Source organism: Belonocnema kinseyi, chromosome 3 (genome assembly GCF_010883055.1).
Source record: "Belonocnema kinseyi isolate 2016_QV_RU_SX_M_011 chromosome 3, B_treatae_v1, whole genome shotgun sequence".
NCBI classification, from domain to species: Eukaryota; Metazoa; Arthropoda; class Insecta; order Hymenoptera; family Cynipidae; genus Belonocnema; species Belonocnema kinseyi.
The window spans coordinates 102,731,577-102,748,554 of NC_046659.1; the positions used below are offsets into that span (position 1 = coordinate 102,731,577).

The window sequence follows — 16,978 nt, forward strand, 5'->3', positions numbered from 1 at the left end:
CAGAATAAGCAATGACGGCATATTCTCTCTTTCCCTCTCTCTCGCTCCATCTCTATTTCTCTCTCTATGCAATTACCTCAACTCGCGATGATTTTTCACGAAAAATTTTAAAGGTCTTTCATCAAAGTTTCATTTGAGCCGAGTAGCCGCACTGCGACACATTGATTTGAAAGTAAAACTATTTTTCTCTGTCTCTCTCTAACGGAAGTCTTTATCATTCTGTAATCTTGTCTCCCGTTTGTGCGGCGATTTGCTATTGCTGTAGACTATTTTTTTTTGATATCCCCACTACTGCCATGTTACGCAAACATGTGTATGCGCTCACTATCTTTCTAGGTACTCTATAACTATACGTTCTCCTCAAAATTCATGATGAATTCTCACGACAAGTTTCAAAATTAATCCATCAAAGTTTCACTTCTTCCGTCTGGCCCCACTATCACACAGGTTTTTTTTTTAATCAAATCCTGTATTTGATTGAAATTTTTTTTTTGCAGACAATTTATCTTTATGGTTTCTGCTTTCGTTGAGGATTTAATCATTTCGTTGAAAATTTGTATTTTTTGGTTGAATTAAACTATTTTTTATTTTAACTTAAAATCCTTTTTTTTTGTTGAGATATTAACTATCAGATTTTTCGTTAGGAATTCATTCTTTCTGTAGAAAAATCCAATTTTTGGTTTAAATTTGAATTATTTTGTAAAAAATTATTATTTTCCCCTTAAAGATTCTTCATTTTAGTTAAATATTTAATCATTTTAAGGAAAAGTAAACTATTTCGTTGAAAAAGAGACGTTTTTATAGAAATTCATGTTTTTTATTGAATTAAATTGTTTTTTATTTCAAATCGAAATTTTTTGTTAGTAAAATATGAACTTTGAGAATTCATCTCTTGGGATGAAAAATCGATTACTTTGTTTAAAGCCAAACTATTGTGTAAAAAATCAACTTTGTTTGAACATTCATAAAATCAGTTGAAAATTCAATAGTTTGGTAGAAAATAAATTTTTTATTGAAAATTCAGCGGTTTGGTAGAAATTGTGTCTTTTTGGCTTAAAAAATTAAAAAATTGAGAGAAAATTAAACTATTTGTTTGAGTATAAGCCCTTTTGTTGAAGTTTCACTTTTTAAATTGAATTCAACTGTTTTTTATTTCAAATCTAAATTTTTGGTTGGTAAAATATGAACTTTGAGAATTCATCTCTTAGGATGAAAAATCAACTACTTTGTTTAAAACCAAACTATTTTGTAAAAAATTAACTTTTTATGAAGATTTATAAATTCAGTTGAAAATACAATAGTTTGGTTGGAAATGAATTTTTTACTGAAAATTTAGCCGTTTTGTAGAAAATGTACCATTTTGGCTTAAAAATTCAAAAATTTGAGAGAAAAGTAAACTATTTGTCTGAGTATGAGCCTTTTTGTTGCAGTATAACTTTTTAAAATGAATTCAACTGTTTTTTATTTCATATCAAAATATTTTTTCATTAAAAAACTAACTATTAAATGTTTCATTGAGAATTCATTTTTTTTGCGAACTCAACTGCTTGGCTTAAACTTAAACTATTTTGTGAAACATTATTTTTTTGGTTAAAGATTTATAATTTTGGTTTAAAATTCAATAGCTTGGTCGTAAGTTAACTTTTTTTGATGAAAATTCAGCGGTTAAGCAGAAAATTGGTCTTTTTAGCTTAAAAATTCAACAATTTAAGAGAAAAGTGAATTATTTATTTTAAAATGAGCTTTTATTTGTCGAAAATTTATAATTTGTGATTGAATTCAACTGCTTTTTATTTAAATTAAAAAATTGTATGTTGTTGTAATATTAACCATTACTTAAGAATTAATTTTTTCATAAAAAATCAACTACTTGGTTTAAGGCTCAACTATTTTGTGACAAATTAATTTTTTTTCTGATGATTCATAATTTTGGTTGAAAATTCAATAGTTTGCTCGTAAATTAACTTTTTTGTTGAAAATTCAGCGGTTTGTAGCAAATCTGACTGTTTGGGTTGATAATTCAACGATTTAAAAGCAAAGTAATCTATTTATTTGAAAATAAGCTTTTCCTGTTAAAAATGTGTCATTTGAAATTGAATTCAACTGTTTTTTTTTATTTAAAATTAAAATACATATATTTTAAAATATTATCTATCAGTTTTTTCATTTTTTGACTGAAAAATCAGCTAGATACTTCATTTGAACTTGAACGGTTATGCAAAACATTTTTTTTTTTTTTAATGATTTACAATTTCAATTTCGTCTTTTTTGTTGAAAATTAAGTTTTTTACACTTCCTGGTGATAAATTTTAGTTGAAAGTATTTTTTTTAGGTTGAAAAGTCTACCATTATATTTTTGTTTCTACTATCTGGTTGAAAGCGCACACTTTTTTAGAAATTCAAAAGTTTCAAAATTGAAGAAAAATAAAAAAAAGTTTTATTTACAATTTTCTAGACTTTTTTTTCTCAGTAGATGTATAATGCCTGAAATATAATTTAAGCTTGAATTTAAGTTACATTTTTAAACGTTCAAAACATCGACGACCAGTTCCTTTTAAAAATGCACTTAGCTAAATAATTAAAATTAATAATAATAATTAATAATTAAATGATATTTATAGTAGTTAAATAATAATTAATTAATAATTACCAGAAAAATGTCTCTTTACAAATAAAGAGATTTAAACCAATAAATTGGTAGAAAACAAAAGAAGACATTGATCAAATTTACTTAATGAGCAGCCGGAGTATTATGTGAAAAAAAACAATAACATAGAACATTTTTTAGGAGCGAAAAGGAAGCACTTCGAGCGAAAATTCAGAATCTTCAAAAGAAGATTATAGTTGGTGGGGAAAATCTGTTAGAGAAAGCTGAAGCTCAGGAGCAAATTTTGGCTGCATCTGCAATTGAATTAGACGAGAGGAAAAGTCGTGAAGAACAATTAAAAAAAGCAATAGAAGAAAAAGAAGCAGAAAGAATAAATATAGAAGAAAAATATTCTTCTTTGCAAGAAGAGGCTGCAGGAACAACGAAAGAACTTGCCAGATATGAGACGATGATATTATCAACAAAAGCAGAATTTTCTGATTTGCAAAAAGAGACACAAAGAGAAATTGAAGGACTTTTGGAAGCAGTCAAAGAAGTAGAAAGAGAGTTGAGACTTCAGGAAATCGTTATAAATAGTTATATACCTTTTCATTACCAAGTGAGAATCATTTTAATTTTCGATATGAACATTTTTTTAAATAAATTATAATTTCACATTGGAGGAGCTTACATAAATTGCGGCACATATAAAAAATAGGTCTTAGATATTTTGTTTGAAAAAATTGTTTCGAAGAGTTATTGCGTTTTAAATTTTAATTTAATTTTAAGGTTTCATAGTCCAGGGTAGAAACCCTTATACTTTTGGTTGAGTGTCTTAAGAAGGAGAAGTGAGGAGAGCTCCTAACTCAGAACCCATAACTCCAAACTCACAATTTACGATTCCTAACTCATAACTCATAACTTACCACTAATAACTCACAAATCCTAATTTATAACTCTTAATTCTTAACTTCTCACACATAACTCTTAACTTACAACTCCTAACTCACAACTTTTAATTCCTTACTCATAATTTCCAACTTCTAACTCATAGCACCTAACTCACAACTCCTAATTTCTTACTATTAAGTCTTAACTCTTAATTCAATAGTCATAACTCAGAATTTTTAAACTACAACTCCTAACTCACAAATCCTAATTCACTGCTCATGACTTACAACACACAAGAGGATGGTAAATACGGGAAATAAGGAGAGGGACAGTAGGAGAAGTAAGGGGAACTCCTGATACACAATTCATAACTCCTAACTCACAGCTCACGATTTCTAACTCATAAATTATAACTAACAACTCCTAACTCACAACTCCTAATTACTAAAACCTCACTCATGACTCATAATCTACAACTCCGAACTCACAACTCCTAACTCGTAATTTTCAGCTTATAACTCATAGCACCTAACTCACAAGTTCTTATTTCTTACTCTTTATTCCTAAGTCTTAATTCATCATTACTAACTCACAATTCTTAACCCACAACTCATAAATCATAAATCCTAATTTACAACTTCTAACTTCGGACTTACAACACATAAGGGGATGTGAAGTACGAAAAATAAGAAGATGACCAGTAGCATAAGTGAGTGGAACTCTGAATTCACAACTCATAATTCATAACTGACAACTCGTAACTCACAACTTCTAATTCCTGACTTACAATATCACAACTCACAAGGGGATCCGGAGTAGGTAAAACAGGGGAAGGGACGGTAACAGAAGTGAGGGAAACTCCTAATTTACAATTCACAATTCATGACTCACAAATCACGATTTCTGACTTATAACTCATAATTACTAAAAACATAGCTCCTAACTCGCAACTCCTAATTCCTTACTCGTAATTCTTAAATTCTAACTGATAACTCGTAACTCACAAATCCTAATCTTAAACTCCTGACTCATTTTTTCCAATGATTAAAAATTTTCAGAAAAAAATAAGCTGCAAATATCTTTTAAATAATATAAAATAATGGTCGTTTACCCTGATTTATTTTCAGAAACTTATTTCTCGTTTAATTAAATAACAAATTTTAATTAGTAAATTTAAAAAAATATCTTTTCTGAAAAATTAAAACAAATTTCGGTAAAAAATGATTTTATAATTTACGAAAACGTTTACTGCTTTCAAATTTTTATTTGAAAGGGGACTCTTTAGAATTTAGAAAAGAAAACGATTTTTTTCATTTTTTTTTTACAGAAAATATTAAAAATCGAAAGCAATTGAACTTTTCTTTATATATGTGTAACTTTTTCAACTTTTTGTCAAAATTTCAATTAAAGCTAGGTAATACTTAATAGTGTTAACAAAAATAATTTGTTAAACAATTTATTATCATTTTTAATATTTTCTTGTGATTTTCTTTGTAAAAATTGTGACTTTCTGAAATGTTAAACTTTTCGTCCATTTTTTACTTGAAATGAGAAAGGACTTAATAATTAAATTTAGCAACAATAATTTTTAAAACAAATTCTTATTGCTTATGATTATTTTTCGTATATAATAATGCCAGATAATCGCGTCTTTTTCGGAAATCCTGAACTTTTTGTCCACTTTTCACTTAGTCAGGTAATAATTAATGCAAGTTAACAAAAATAGTTGTTTAAGCAATTTTTTATTGTTTATAGCTATCTTCTTCTAGATAAATGCTAGAAAGTTCCCGTTTCTTCTGAAATGTTTAATATTTCTTGGCTTTTTTAGTTATGAAAAAATAATAAATAAAAAATTAGACAGAATCATATTTTACAAAATCTCTTTCTTATTTGTGAATCTATTTCACTGAAACAAAACAGATATTTGAAATATTTTTTAAATTTTGCTGTATGGATCATATAAAATGTAAATTTTCCTTGAAATAGTTACCAAGATTCTTTTTCTGAAATTAATATTAATATTTAGTATTTTTTCCTAAATGAAAAGTCAAAGAAGAGCTCGAAATTTCATAAAACGTTAATTATTACCTCACTGTAATTGAAAATTGGACAAAAAGTGGAAAAGTTTTAGAAAAATCGCCACTTTATAACTATATTTTAAGAAAAAATTGCTAAAAACAATAATAAATCATTGAAAGAATTTAAATAAATATCTAATTATCAGTTTAGAGTAATATTTTATTTATTGATAATTCTGATTAAAATTTACAAAACCTTTATTTTATATGGGAAATACTTGTTAAACTTCATGTGGCTTAGCGCCACCTCTAAATATCAATTGTTTAAAAAAATTTATTTATTTTTGTGTGTATTCGAACAAATTTCCGGGTTATATGCATTCAAATTTGTGAAAAAAATTGTTTACCACCATAGTGTGCACACAAGGGTTGGAAAAAAATGTAGATGTTTTTTCTTTTGCGAATCAGAAATAAAATTTAATTAATTACTTAATTAATTTTTAGAATATGATTGAAAATTATGTTCGCTGGAACGAAGATATTGGAGAATGGCAACTTAAATGTATAGCCTACACTGGAAATAATATACGAAAAGCTCAAGCGACTACTGAAGTTGAGAGTAGTAAAGATGTGAGTATTGTTTTTTTTTATAATTGACATATTTGTGAAAGTTTTTGAATAATTTTAATTTTTTTAGATACATCAAAGTCTGCCGGATTTATCCAATATCTACCTTTCCTATAAGAGTGGAGGAGAAGAAAATTTGGCTCCTTCCAGAAAATAATTAAAAATTCATCTCTTGACCAACTCACCGAAGTACACATCATTAATTATAAAAATTACTTTAGAGAAATTTATAGATTTTTAAAAATTTATACTTAGTAAGAAACCTATATTAGGATGGTACAAAAGATTGACTTTCAAATAGAGGGCATTCCTCCCACATCATTTTATGAGGATCACGGAAAACCCCATAAAATTATCATGGGAAAATGTTTGTTTTTGTAAAAATAATATTTACATTTCCGGGATTACACTTAGCCGTATTTATCCCTTTTTCTATAATTTATTTTTATTCGACAAGTGGGAGGCTATTAAGTATTTTAGAACTAATTTCCAATTGTTTAAACAATTTAAATTACAATTTTTTATTACTGATTCGTTCAAAGTATCTTTTTTTACGTTCAATCGGACAATTAGTCATTTCTTAGGAAAACCGATTTGTTTCGAGAAATCACCAATTGTTTAAACAATGAATTATTATTTACTTGCAACTTTATATTACAGAGAGGTAGAAAACTCCAGTTTTTTAAAATATGATTAACTTTGTCCCTTTTTAAAGAATTATTATTGCTTTTTTTATATTGATCATACAACAAATTAAACAAAATTTATAAAAAAAAACTTAATTTCAGCTTCCAGAGGAACAATACTCATCAGTCTGTGAGGTTGATATGAAGGAAAAAATTTAATAATTTTAGAACGAAAACACTTATCGTAATTTTTATAAAATGAAATGTTAGCAAAAAATGTTCACGACCAATATGCAAAAATTGTTTTAAAAAATTAATTAATTAAAGAGTTTTTATGCAATTTTAATATTATACGATGAGCGATATGTTGACCAAATTAAAAAAAAAAGTCAGATTCTTTTATCACATTCCCGTCGATAAAATAAAAACTAATATTTAATAAATTTCTTAAACAATTGGACAATTGTTTTAGCATAATATATTCCTTTTAAAAATGACAAATTAAGAAAAAGTTACAACTAAATAACAATTTATTATTTAAGCAATTTAAAACAAGTTGAAAAGAACGTGAAATTCAGTTTTTTAGGCATTTTTAGCTTAATTTTTCAGGATATTTTTGGCGCGCTCATAGAAGTTAAAGTTTCAATTTTGACCATTTTTCAATTTTCTAAAGTCCAAGAAATTATGATGTATTAAAAAAAAAAGAGTTTTTGTTAGTGAAAAATATTAGATATAAAATTAGGAAATTATCATTAAGGTCATATAATATTTATCCGATTTCTACTTTACCGACATAATTTCGCAGTAATTTACGTATCCGCAAATTAAGATATCAAATGCAAAATTTGGGAAATTAAATAAAAGACTCTTTTTGCCCCAATCTGCGAGGGTCAAATATTAACCAATTATAATTTTTTTGTTTTCAGTTTCGGCAATTCGAGTTTTCCCGCCCATCTTTTATACATATCCAAAAAATCAAGGGAAAAATTTCGGGATTTGATTTTTCGAAATATTAGCCTTTAGGACTTAATAAAACTTCAGTTTAGCTTTTAATACAATTTTCGAGAAATATTTTATATAAAGTCAATATAAATCATATTCTAAATCGTAAACTCTATGCATCTATGAATATCAGTACAAAGTGTGAATGTCTTAATAAATTTCCCGGTCATCTTAAGGCCATGTAATACTTATCCGATTCCTACTTTACCGACATTTTTTGTAAACACTTAAGTCCGCATGAATTTAGATATCGAGCTGCGAATTCTTTATATTAAATAAAATTGACCATCAAAGTTTTCTAAGATTTTAAATTTCTGGAAATAGAAACTCAATTTTCCAAAAATTCTCCAAAACTAATTTTTTTTCTTATTACAAAAATTGGGACCATAAAAAGCTTTCCTAGTAATTTGCAACTCAATATCTTAGATCGTGTGGACGTACATACTGAATATTTTCTTGAGCTAATAACTTGTTTTGTAAGTGAATTATCGAGCTGAAACTTTGGAAAATGTATTTTTTCTGAACCTCGAGATTTTTTGAACGTTCAAACTTTTTTTATACATAAAATTTCCCTCTCAAACTTTGAGAAATGCAAGATCCGAAAGAAAATTACGTTAAAATACAAAGTTAAATAATAAAAGATGTGCAAAAAAAAGTCAACTAAATCTTATCCGGTACTTAACAATAAAGGACTCGGCTATTAATTCCATCGGCATCAGCCGGTGCCCTGGCGGCCACTAGACGAGGCTCCAACAGCTGACTCGTCCTACGTTGTGAGTCCTTTGTTGTGTGCCGGAAAAGATTTAGTTGAAATATTTTTTTTTATATCTTTTATTATCAAATTTTATTATATTTATGTATAAAAAAAGAAAAAGATATTTTATGTATAAAAAAAGTTCGAACGTTCCAAATATATCGAGGTTCAGAAAAAAGATGAAATAATTTTTAATAAAGTTCATTTCCAAATGAAGTACCTGAACTTACTTTATTGTACTCTAATACATGTTCTAAAGTTTTCGCTCGATATCTTATTTACAAAAAAAGTTCTTAGGTTCAAAAAAATATTCAGTGAACTGATGAAGTGAGGTCGGTAATATAGGTATTTGTTTGTAGCAATACATTTCAATTCTTGCTTTTTATTTGTATAAAGTAATTATAAATTTACTTACTGTAGTTTTAACAATTTTCAAAGTATGATAGAGAATTTTTTACGTCATATAGTTTTATTTTTATATAAACTGAATAAGCTCGATACAAATAACAAAGTATACTTTTAATTATATGGATTGTAACATAAATTATTCTAAGTATATATTTATATATAAGTTTTGATATGTGTCTATTTGAAAATTGGTATAGATTTCAATTTATTATAGACGTTTATATACTGAAAAATGAAGAATTAACACTTAATTTGCAATTTGTACCGTTTAATTTTTAAGTAAATTAAAAAACTTAAGTATAAAATTTATGTTTTTTATCGTTTGATAAGATTCCATGCCAAAATATAAAAATTGCAATAATATAATTCTAAAATCTCTGATACTGCCAAATATAAATAAGTTGTAGTTTAGCTTGAAATTGGAAGTTTCCATTTTTGCGTCAAATTTTTTGTAAATAAAATAGTTTGAAGAAATTTTGTTTGCATTTTTAAAATCTAGAATCAGACATTCTTTTGCTACTCATATTTTCCGACTTAAAATAAGCATTTTTCATTTTACGGTAACGTTTTTAATTGAGAAAACAAAAACTTGGAGTCCAATTAAAAAGGGTTAAAAGCAAAATGATTACTATAAAAAAATTTTTTTTTTTTTGTATCAGAGAAAAAATGTTAAGTAATGTATTTTCTGCAATTATCAGGAATTATATTTGCGAATTTACAATGTTATTTTCTTTTAAATCACACTGTAGTAAAAATACGAAAATATCAATAACAAAAATTTTATTTCAAGAATTATTTAAATATTCTTTAAGAAATTGCTTTCCTTACTGAAAAAAAATTATTGAAATTTTTTTTTTGCACAGTAGTAAGAATACAAAATGTCGAAAAGCACTGCATTCAAATCATTCTTTCTTAAGTTTTTTTAGCTATGTACGTTTGATAAAATACTTTTTTCTTTAATTTCTTGTATACAAATTGTCCTTTACAAATTTTTTTGTTTTTGAAAATTTTTATTTTTAAAATAAAAATGTTACATAAACAATTTCTACAATATAAAATTAAAATAGTTGAAAAAAATTTTCACGAAGAAATATAATTTGTTTAAAACTTATTGTTATTTTAAATTTGAAAAATATAAAATATCAATAAAAATATAATACTTCCGAAATTACAATTTCTTTAATTGTTCTATACAATTTAAACTCTAAAATTCAGTAATAGAATTATAAACAGTTGGAAATATTATTATTCAGAAAATTTCAAATTCGTTAATATTACAAACTGTCGGTAATTTTATTATTCGTAAATTTTTAAATTCAGTAATTTTGTTAAGGGGAATTTTTTAATTTAGTAAAATTATAAACTGTAGGGGATTGTATTTTTCAGGATTTTTCAAATTTGATAGTGTCATAAATTGTCAGGAATTTTACTGTCAGCAATTTTATGATGCACAAAATTAAAAATTCAATAATAGTATCAAGTGTCGGGAATTTTATTATTCTGGAATTTTCAAATTTCGTAATTTTATTTTCCAGGAATTTTATAAATTCGGTAATATTAGAAACAGTCAGGAATTGTATTATCCCGAAAATTTCAAATTCGGCAATATTACAATTTGTCGGGAATTTTCAAGTTTGGTAATCTTATAAACGGTTAAAATATTTTTATTATTCAAAAAATTTAAATTCGATAATATTATAAACTGTAGGGAAGTTTATTATTCGGGAATTTTCAAATTTGGTAATCTGATAAACTGTCGGGCATCCATGTATTATTCAGGAATTTTTTAATTCGGTAAAATTATAAATTGTCCGGAACTTTATTATGAGGGAATTTTCAAATTAGGTAATTTTATTATGCAGAAACTTTCAATTTCTGTAAAATGATTATCTGTCGAGAATTTCATTATTTGAGAATTTTTAAATTTCGTAATTTTATTATTTAGAAATGATCAAATTTGGTAACATTATAAACAGTCGAAATATTTTTATTAATTAAAAATGTTTAAATTAGGTAATAAAAAGTAATTATAAATTTACTTACTGCAGTTTTAACCATTTTCAAAGTGTGATAGAGAATTTTTAACGTCATATAGTTTTATTTTTATATAAACTGAATTATTTAAAAATTCATTTGCAATTAGTACCGTTTAATTTTTAAGTAAATTGAAAAACCTACGATAAAATTTATGTTTTTAATCATTGATAAGATTCCATGCCACAATATAAAAATTGCAATAATATAATTCTAAAATCTCTGATACCGCCGAAAATATAAAATAATTATAGAAAATAGAAGAATATCGAGAATTTTATTATTCGGGAAATTTAAAATTCGTTAATTTTTTAATTCGGAGTTTTTCAAAATTGGTAATGTTATAAACTGTTGATATTTTTCTTATTTAGGAATTTTCAAATTTGTTAATATTATAAATTGTCGAGAATTTCATTTATCGGAAACTTTCAAATATGGTAATTTTATTATTCGGCAATTTTCAAATTCGGTAACTTTATAATTCTGGAATTTCTGAAATTGGTAATATAAATTGTTGAAATTTTTATTATTAAGGAATTTCCAAATTCGGCAATATTATAAATTGTCGAGAATTTTATTAATCTGAAATTTTTTTATTCGGTATTTATTATTCAGGAATTTTTCAAATTCGTTAGCACTAGAAATTGTCAGGAATTTTATTATGCGGGAATTTTTAAATTAGGTAATTTTATGACTCAGAAGCTTTCAAATTCGGTAATATGATAAACAGTCGTGAATTTCATTATTTGGGACTTTTCAAATTTCGTAATTTTACTTTTCAGGAATTTTCAAATTTGGTAATATTATAAACTTCCAGGAATTGTATTACTCCGAAAATTTCAAATTAGGTAATATTACAAACTGTCGGGAATTTTATTATTTGTGATTTTTAAAATTTTGTGCTATTATTAACTGTCAGGATTAAATTTATTATTCAGGAATTTTTAAATTCGGTAATATTATAAAGTGTCCGGAATTTTATTATTCGGGAGTTTTCAATTTAAGTAATTTTATAATTTGGAAATTTTTAAATGAGGTAATTTTATAATTCGAGAATTTTCAAAATTGGTAATATTCTACACTTTTAAAAATTGTGTCATTTGGGAATTTTCTAATTTGAATGTTTACTTTTTCAGGAATATTACACTTTCAGTAATTTTATTTTTTATTATTTTTTATAAAACAGCAGCATTTTGTAAAATTTGAAAAATATAATGTTTTTGCAAAAAATTCGATATTCTTATAAAAAATTTTAGTGGGTACGAGGGCGATTGTGGTTACCGATGGGAAAGCTACTTTCTTAGGTGGTTCCCTTCTTTCACGAGTACCCATACATGGCGTTGAAAGCGGTTGCATCGATCCATTTGTTTACGGGGAGGTCGTCTGCTAATCGACCCTTTTGGAGCAGTTGGCTTTCTTCAGAATAAAAAATATATTATTATGCAGTAAATTTGTATCCTCATTACTAAAGAAAGAAAAAAAAAACCATTCAACGATGCCAGGATCCGGGGTTCGTACACAATTTTCTCTCCAAAATTGTTTCTTTTGCAATATTTAACCAATTTCAGAGCACGAATGACAGTTCCTGTCAAACTATGCGTCATAGCAAAAATTGGTTATTATTCATCATAACATGTCAGAAAAATTATATTTCTAAAAAATCAGTATTTGTTATATATAATATAAAATTATTTACTGTATACTAGGGTGCCCATTAGATATTTTAATTTTTGAATTTTGAAAATGCTTCTCCCTTGTTCTTTTTTCGGAAAAAACCCAAAATTCGTTATTATTTATTTTAAAATATCAGGAAAATTATTTACTGTCTGTTAAGGTGCCCATTAAAAATAGAAATTTTGCAAATGCTTTCCCTTATGGTTCCTTTTGGTAAAAAAAAAAAATAATTTGTTATTATTCATCATACCATTTTTAAAAAATTATATTTATAAAAATTTTCATTTGACATATTTAATTTATAATTATTCACTATGTACCAGGGTCCCTTTAGATATTTTAATTTTTGAATTTGGCAAATGATTCCCCCTAATTTTGTTCTTTTTAGTGAAAAGGCCAAAATTTGTTATTATTCATTATAGCATTCCAGGAGGACTAGATTTCTAAAAATTTATGTTTTTTATATTTAAACATAATTTCAAATCATGAATTTATATAATTTTCCACTGTGTATTAAAGTGCTCTTTAAAAATTAAAATGTTTGAATTTTGAAAATGCTGCCCCATTAATTTTGCTTCTTTTGGTTAAAAAAAATTTGTTATTATTTATTATAGCATGTCAGAAAAAATTATATTTCTACAAAATTAGAATTTTTTAATTTTGCAAACTCTTCCCCCTATTTTTTGTATGAAAAAAAACAACTCAAAATTCGTTTTTATTTATTATAAAATTCCAGGCAAATTATGTTTCTAAAAATTTGTGTTCATAATATTTAATATATAATTATTCACTGTCTATTAAGGTGCCCTTTAAAAATTAAAATTTTTTGAATTTTGCAAATGCTTCCCTCTAATTTTGTTTCTTTTGATGAAAAAATCAAAATTTTGTTATTATTTATTAAAGCATGCCCGGAAAGCTATAATTTAAAAAAATGTATTTTTTATATTTAATGTATAATTATTCACTGTGTATTAAGGTGGTGCTCTTTAAAAATTAAAATTGTTTAGTTTTGAAAATGCTGCCCCGTTAATTTTGTTTCTTTTTGTGAAAAAATTGTTATTTTTTATCATAGCATCTATTAAGAAAATTATATTGTTACAAACTAAAAATTCGTTATTATTCATTATAACATACCAACAAATTTTTATTTCTGAAAATTTATGTTTGTGTTATTAAGGTGCCCATTAAAAAATTTAATTTTCAACTTTTGCAAATGCTGCCCCATAACTTTGTTCTTTTTGGTAAAAAAATGATTTAATTTGTTATTATTCTTCATAAAATTTGTTAAGAAAGTTATATTTCTAAAAATGTGTGTTTGTAATATATAATATAAAAGTATTCACTGTGTACCAGGGCACCTATTAGATATTTTTATTTTGAATTTTGTAAACGCTTTCCTTTAAGTTTGTTCCTTTTTAGGAAAAAAAAATAAAAAATGCGTATTTTCCATTATAACATGCCAGGAAAATTATCTTTTGAAAAAATTATGTTTGTAACATTTAATATATAATTATCCACTGTATATTAAGGAGCTCATTAAAAATGTTTATTTTTGTATTTTCCAAATGCTTCCCCCTAACTTTGTTCCTTTCAATGAAAAAAGCCAAAATTTGTTATTATTCAGCATAACTGGTCAGGAAAATTATATTTCTAAATATTTGTGCTTTTAATATTTAATATATAATTATTCACTGTGTAATAAGTTGTCCTTTAAACATTTAAATTTTTGAATTTTGCAAAAGCTTCCTCCCTTAATTTGGTCCTTTTGATGAAAAAAATTTGTTATTATTCATCATGACATTTGTTGAGAAAATTATATTTCTAAATATTTGTATTTGTAATATTTAACACATAATAATAATTTTTCACTGTGTAGTAAAGTGCTCAATAGATATTTTAATTTTTTTATTTTGTAAAAACGTACCCCTAATTTTCTTCCGTTTAGTGAAAAAAGCAAAATTTTGTTATTATTCATTAAAACATGAAAGCGAAATTATAATTCTAAAAAAAAGGTATTTGTTATATTTAATATATATTCACTGTATATTAAGGTGCCTCTCAAACATTTAAATTTTTGAATTTTGAAAAGGCTTCCCCCTAAATTTCTTCTTTTTGGTGAAAAAAAAGATAAGTTGTCATCATTTGTCATGAAATTTCTCGAGAAAATTATATTTCTAAAAATTTGTATTTGTAATATTTATTATATAATATTAATTATTAACTGTGCATACTAGGGTGCTAATGGCACGTTTGAATTTTGTAAACGATACCTCCAAAATTTGTTACTTTTAGTAAAAAAAAGCAAAACTTTGTTATTATTAATTATAACTAGCTAGGAAACCTATATTTCTAAAACGTTGTATTTGTTATATTTAATATATAATTATTCTTATCTTAAGGTGCCCATTCAAAATGTTATTTTTTGAATTTTGCAAATGCTTCCTCCTAACTTTGTTCCTTTTTGGCAAAAAAAAAAGAAATAATCGGTTATTATTTATCGTAACATTTCTCATGAAAATTTTATTTCTAAGGATTGGTTCACTATGAATTCACTATTTAATTTTTTAATTTTAGAAACGCTTGCCCCTAATTTTGTTTCTTTTAATAAGAAACTCAAATTTGTTATTATTAATGAAAAAATAAATTATTATTTATTATAAAAATTGTTAATAAAATCATATTTATAAAAATTTGTATCTGTAATATTTAATATAAATATTCACTGTGCACTACAACTACACGGTACCAAGTGGATATTTGAATTTCGCAAAAGCTTCCCCCTAATTTTTTTCTTGTTTAGTGAAAAAAGCAAAGATTTGTTATTTTTTATTATAGCAAGTCAGGCAAACTATATTACAAAAAAAAAATGTTTTTTATATTTTATACATAACTATTTATTATACATTAAGGTGCCCTAACAAATTTTTTATCCGGAAATTTAGCAAGTGCTTCACCCTAACTTATTAAAATTTCAATAGAAACCTATGCTTTAAACACTATATATTTTATATAAATAATTCTCTGTGTACCATTTTTTTCTCCTATTTTATACTATCAGTTTATAAGTTTTATGATTAAATATTCCTGTTTTTTAAATTTCAATAGAAACCTATACTTCACACATTTATATTTTATATCAATTATCCACTGCGTACCATTTTTTTCATTCACTTTTACCATTAAGTTATTAAATTTTGTGATTACATATTGTTCATATTAAAATTATATTAGAAAGGTATACTTCAAATATTATATATTTTTTATTACTTAAATTAATTTCCATCCATCGCAAAAAAGCCAACCAAAATAAGACTTTCTGAAGTTCTTTATAATTACTTATATTTCTTCAACAAAACAAATTATTCACTGTGTACAATTCTTTCAATCTATTTTTACTATCAGTTATGAATTCTTATAAATAAATATTGTTGATATTAAATTTTGAATAGAAACCTATACTTCAAGAATGATATATTTTATCTGAATTATTCTCTGTGTACCATTTTTTCTTCCTCTTTAACTATCAGTTATTAAGTTTTACGATTAAATTTTCTTGATATTAAAATTTCAACAGAAACCTATACTTCAAACACTATATATTTTATCTGAATTATTCTCTGCTTACCATTTTTTCTCGTATTTTACTGTCAGCTATTAAGTTTCATGATTGAATATATCGTTGATATTAAAATTTCGACAGAACGCTATACTTCAAACATTATATATTTTATATAAATTATTCTCTGTGTACCATTTTTTCCTCCATTTTTACCATCTAGTAATTAAGTTTTGGGATTACATATTTTTGATATTAAAATTTGAAAAGAAACGTACACTTCAAACATTATATATTTTATATAAATTATTTTCTGTGAACTATTTTTTTCAATCCATTTTTACCATCAAATTATTTAGCCTTCTGATTACATATTGTTGATATTAAAATTTCAATAGAAACCTATACTTCGAACATTCTATATTTGATCTGAATTATTTTCTTTGTACGATTTTTTTAATTTTTGCTGTCAATTATCAAGTTTTATGATTACATATTGTTGATATTAAAATTTCGACAGAAACCTATACTTCAAGCATTATATATTTTATATAAATTATTCTCTGTGTTCTATTTTTCCTTCCTTTTTTACTATCATTTACTAAGTCTTGTGATTACATATTGTTGATATTAAAATATTTAAATAGAAACCTATACTTCAAAAATGATATATTTTATATAAATTATCCACTTTGTACCATTTTTTGAATCCACTTTTGCCATCACGTTATTAAGTTTTATGATTGCATATTAAAATTTTAATAGAAACCTATACTTCGAATATTATATATTTTATCTAAA

General features: G+C 24.9%; 2 protein-coding genes across 2 annotated transcripts in view; both read left to right on the forward strand.

Moving 5' to 3' along the window:
* Nucleotides 1-6,280, forward strand: part of LOC117169961 (kinesin-like protein KIF3A) — a 20,333-nt gene extending 14,053 nt beyond the window's left edge. Inside the window, exons 7-9 of the mRNA XM_033356472.1 lie at nucleotides 2,789-3,206; nucleotides 6,001-6,124; nucleotides 6,198-6,280. Coding sequence (XP_033212363.1) covers nucleotides 2,789-3,206; nucleotides 6,001-6,124; nucleotides 6,198-6,280 — 625 coding nt within the window. The remainder of the gene's footprint in view (nucleotides 1-2,788; nucleotides 3,207-6,000; nucleotides 6,125-6,197) is intronic.
* Nucleotides 6,281-12,334: 6,054 nt separating this feature from the next.
* Nucleotides 12,335-16,978, forward strand: part of LOC117169680 (kinesin-like protein KIF3A) — a 22,760-nt gene continuing 18,116 nt past the window's right edge. Inside the window, exon 1 of the mRNA XM_033356164.1 lies at nucleotides 12,335-12,457. Within this exon, the coding sequence (XP_033212055.1) occupies nucleotides 12,443-12,457 (15 nt within the window). The 5' untranslated portion in view covers nucleotides 12,335-12,442. The remainder of the gene's footprint in view (nucleotides 12,458-16,978) is intronic.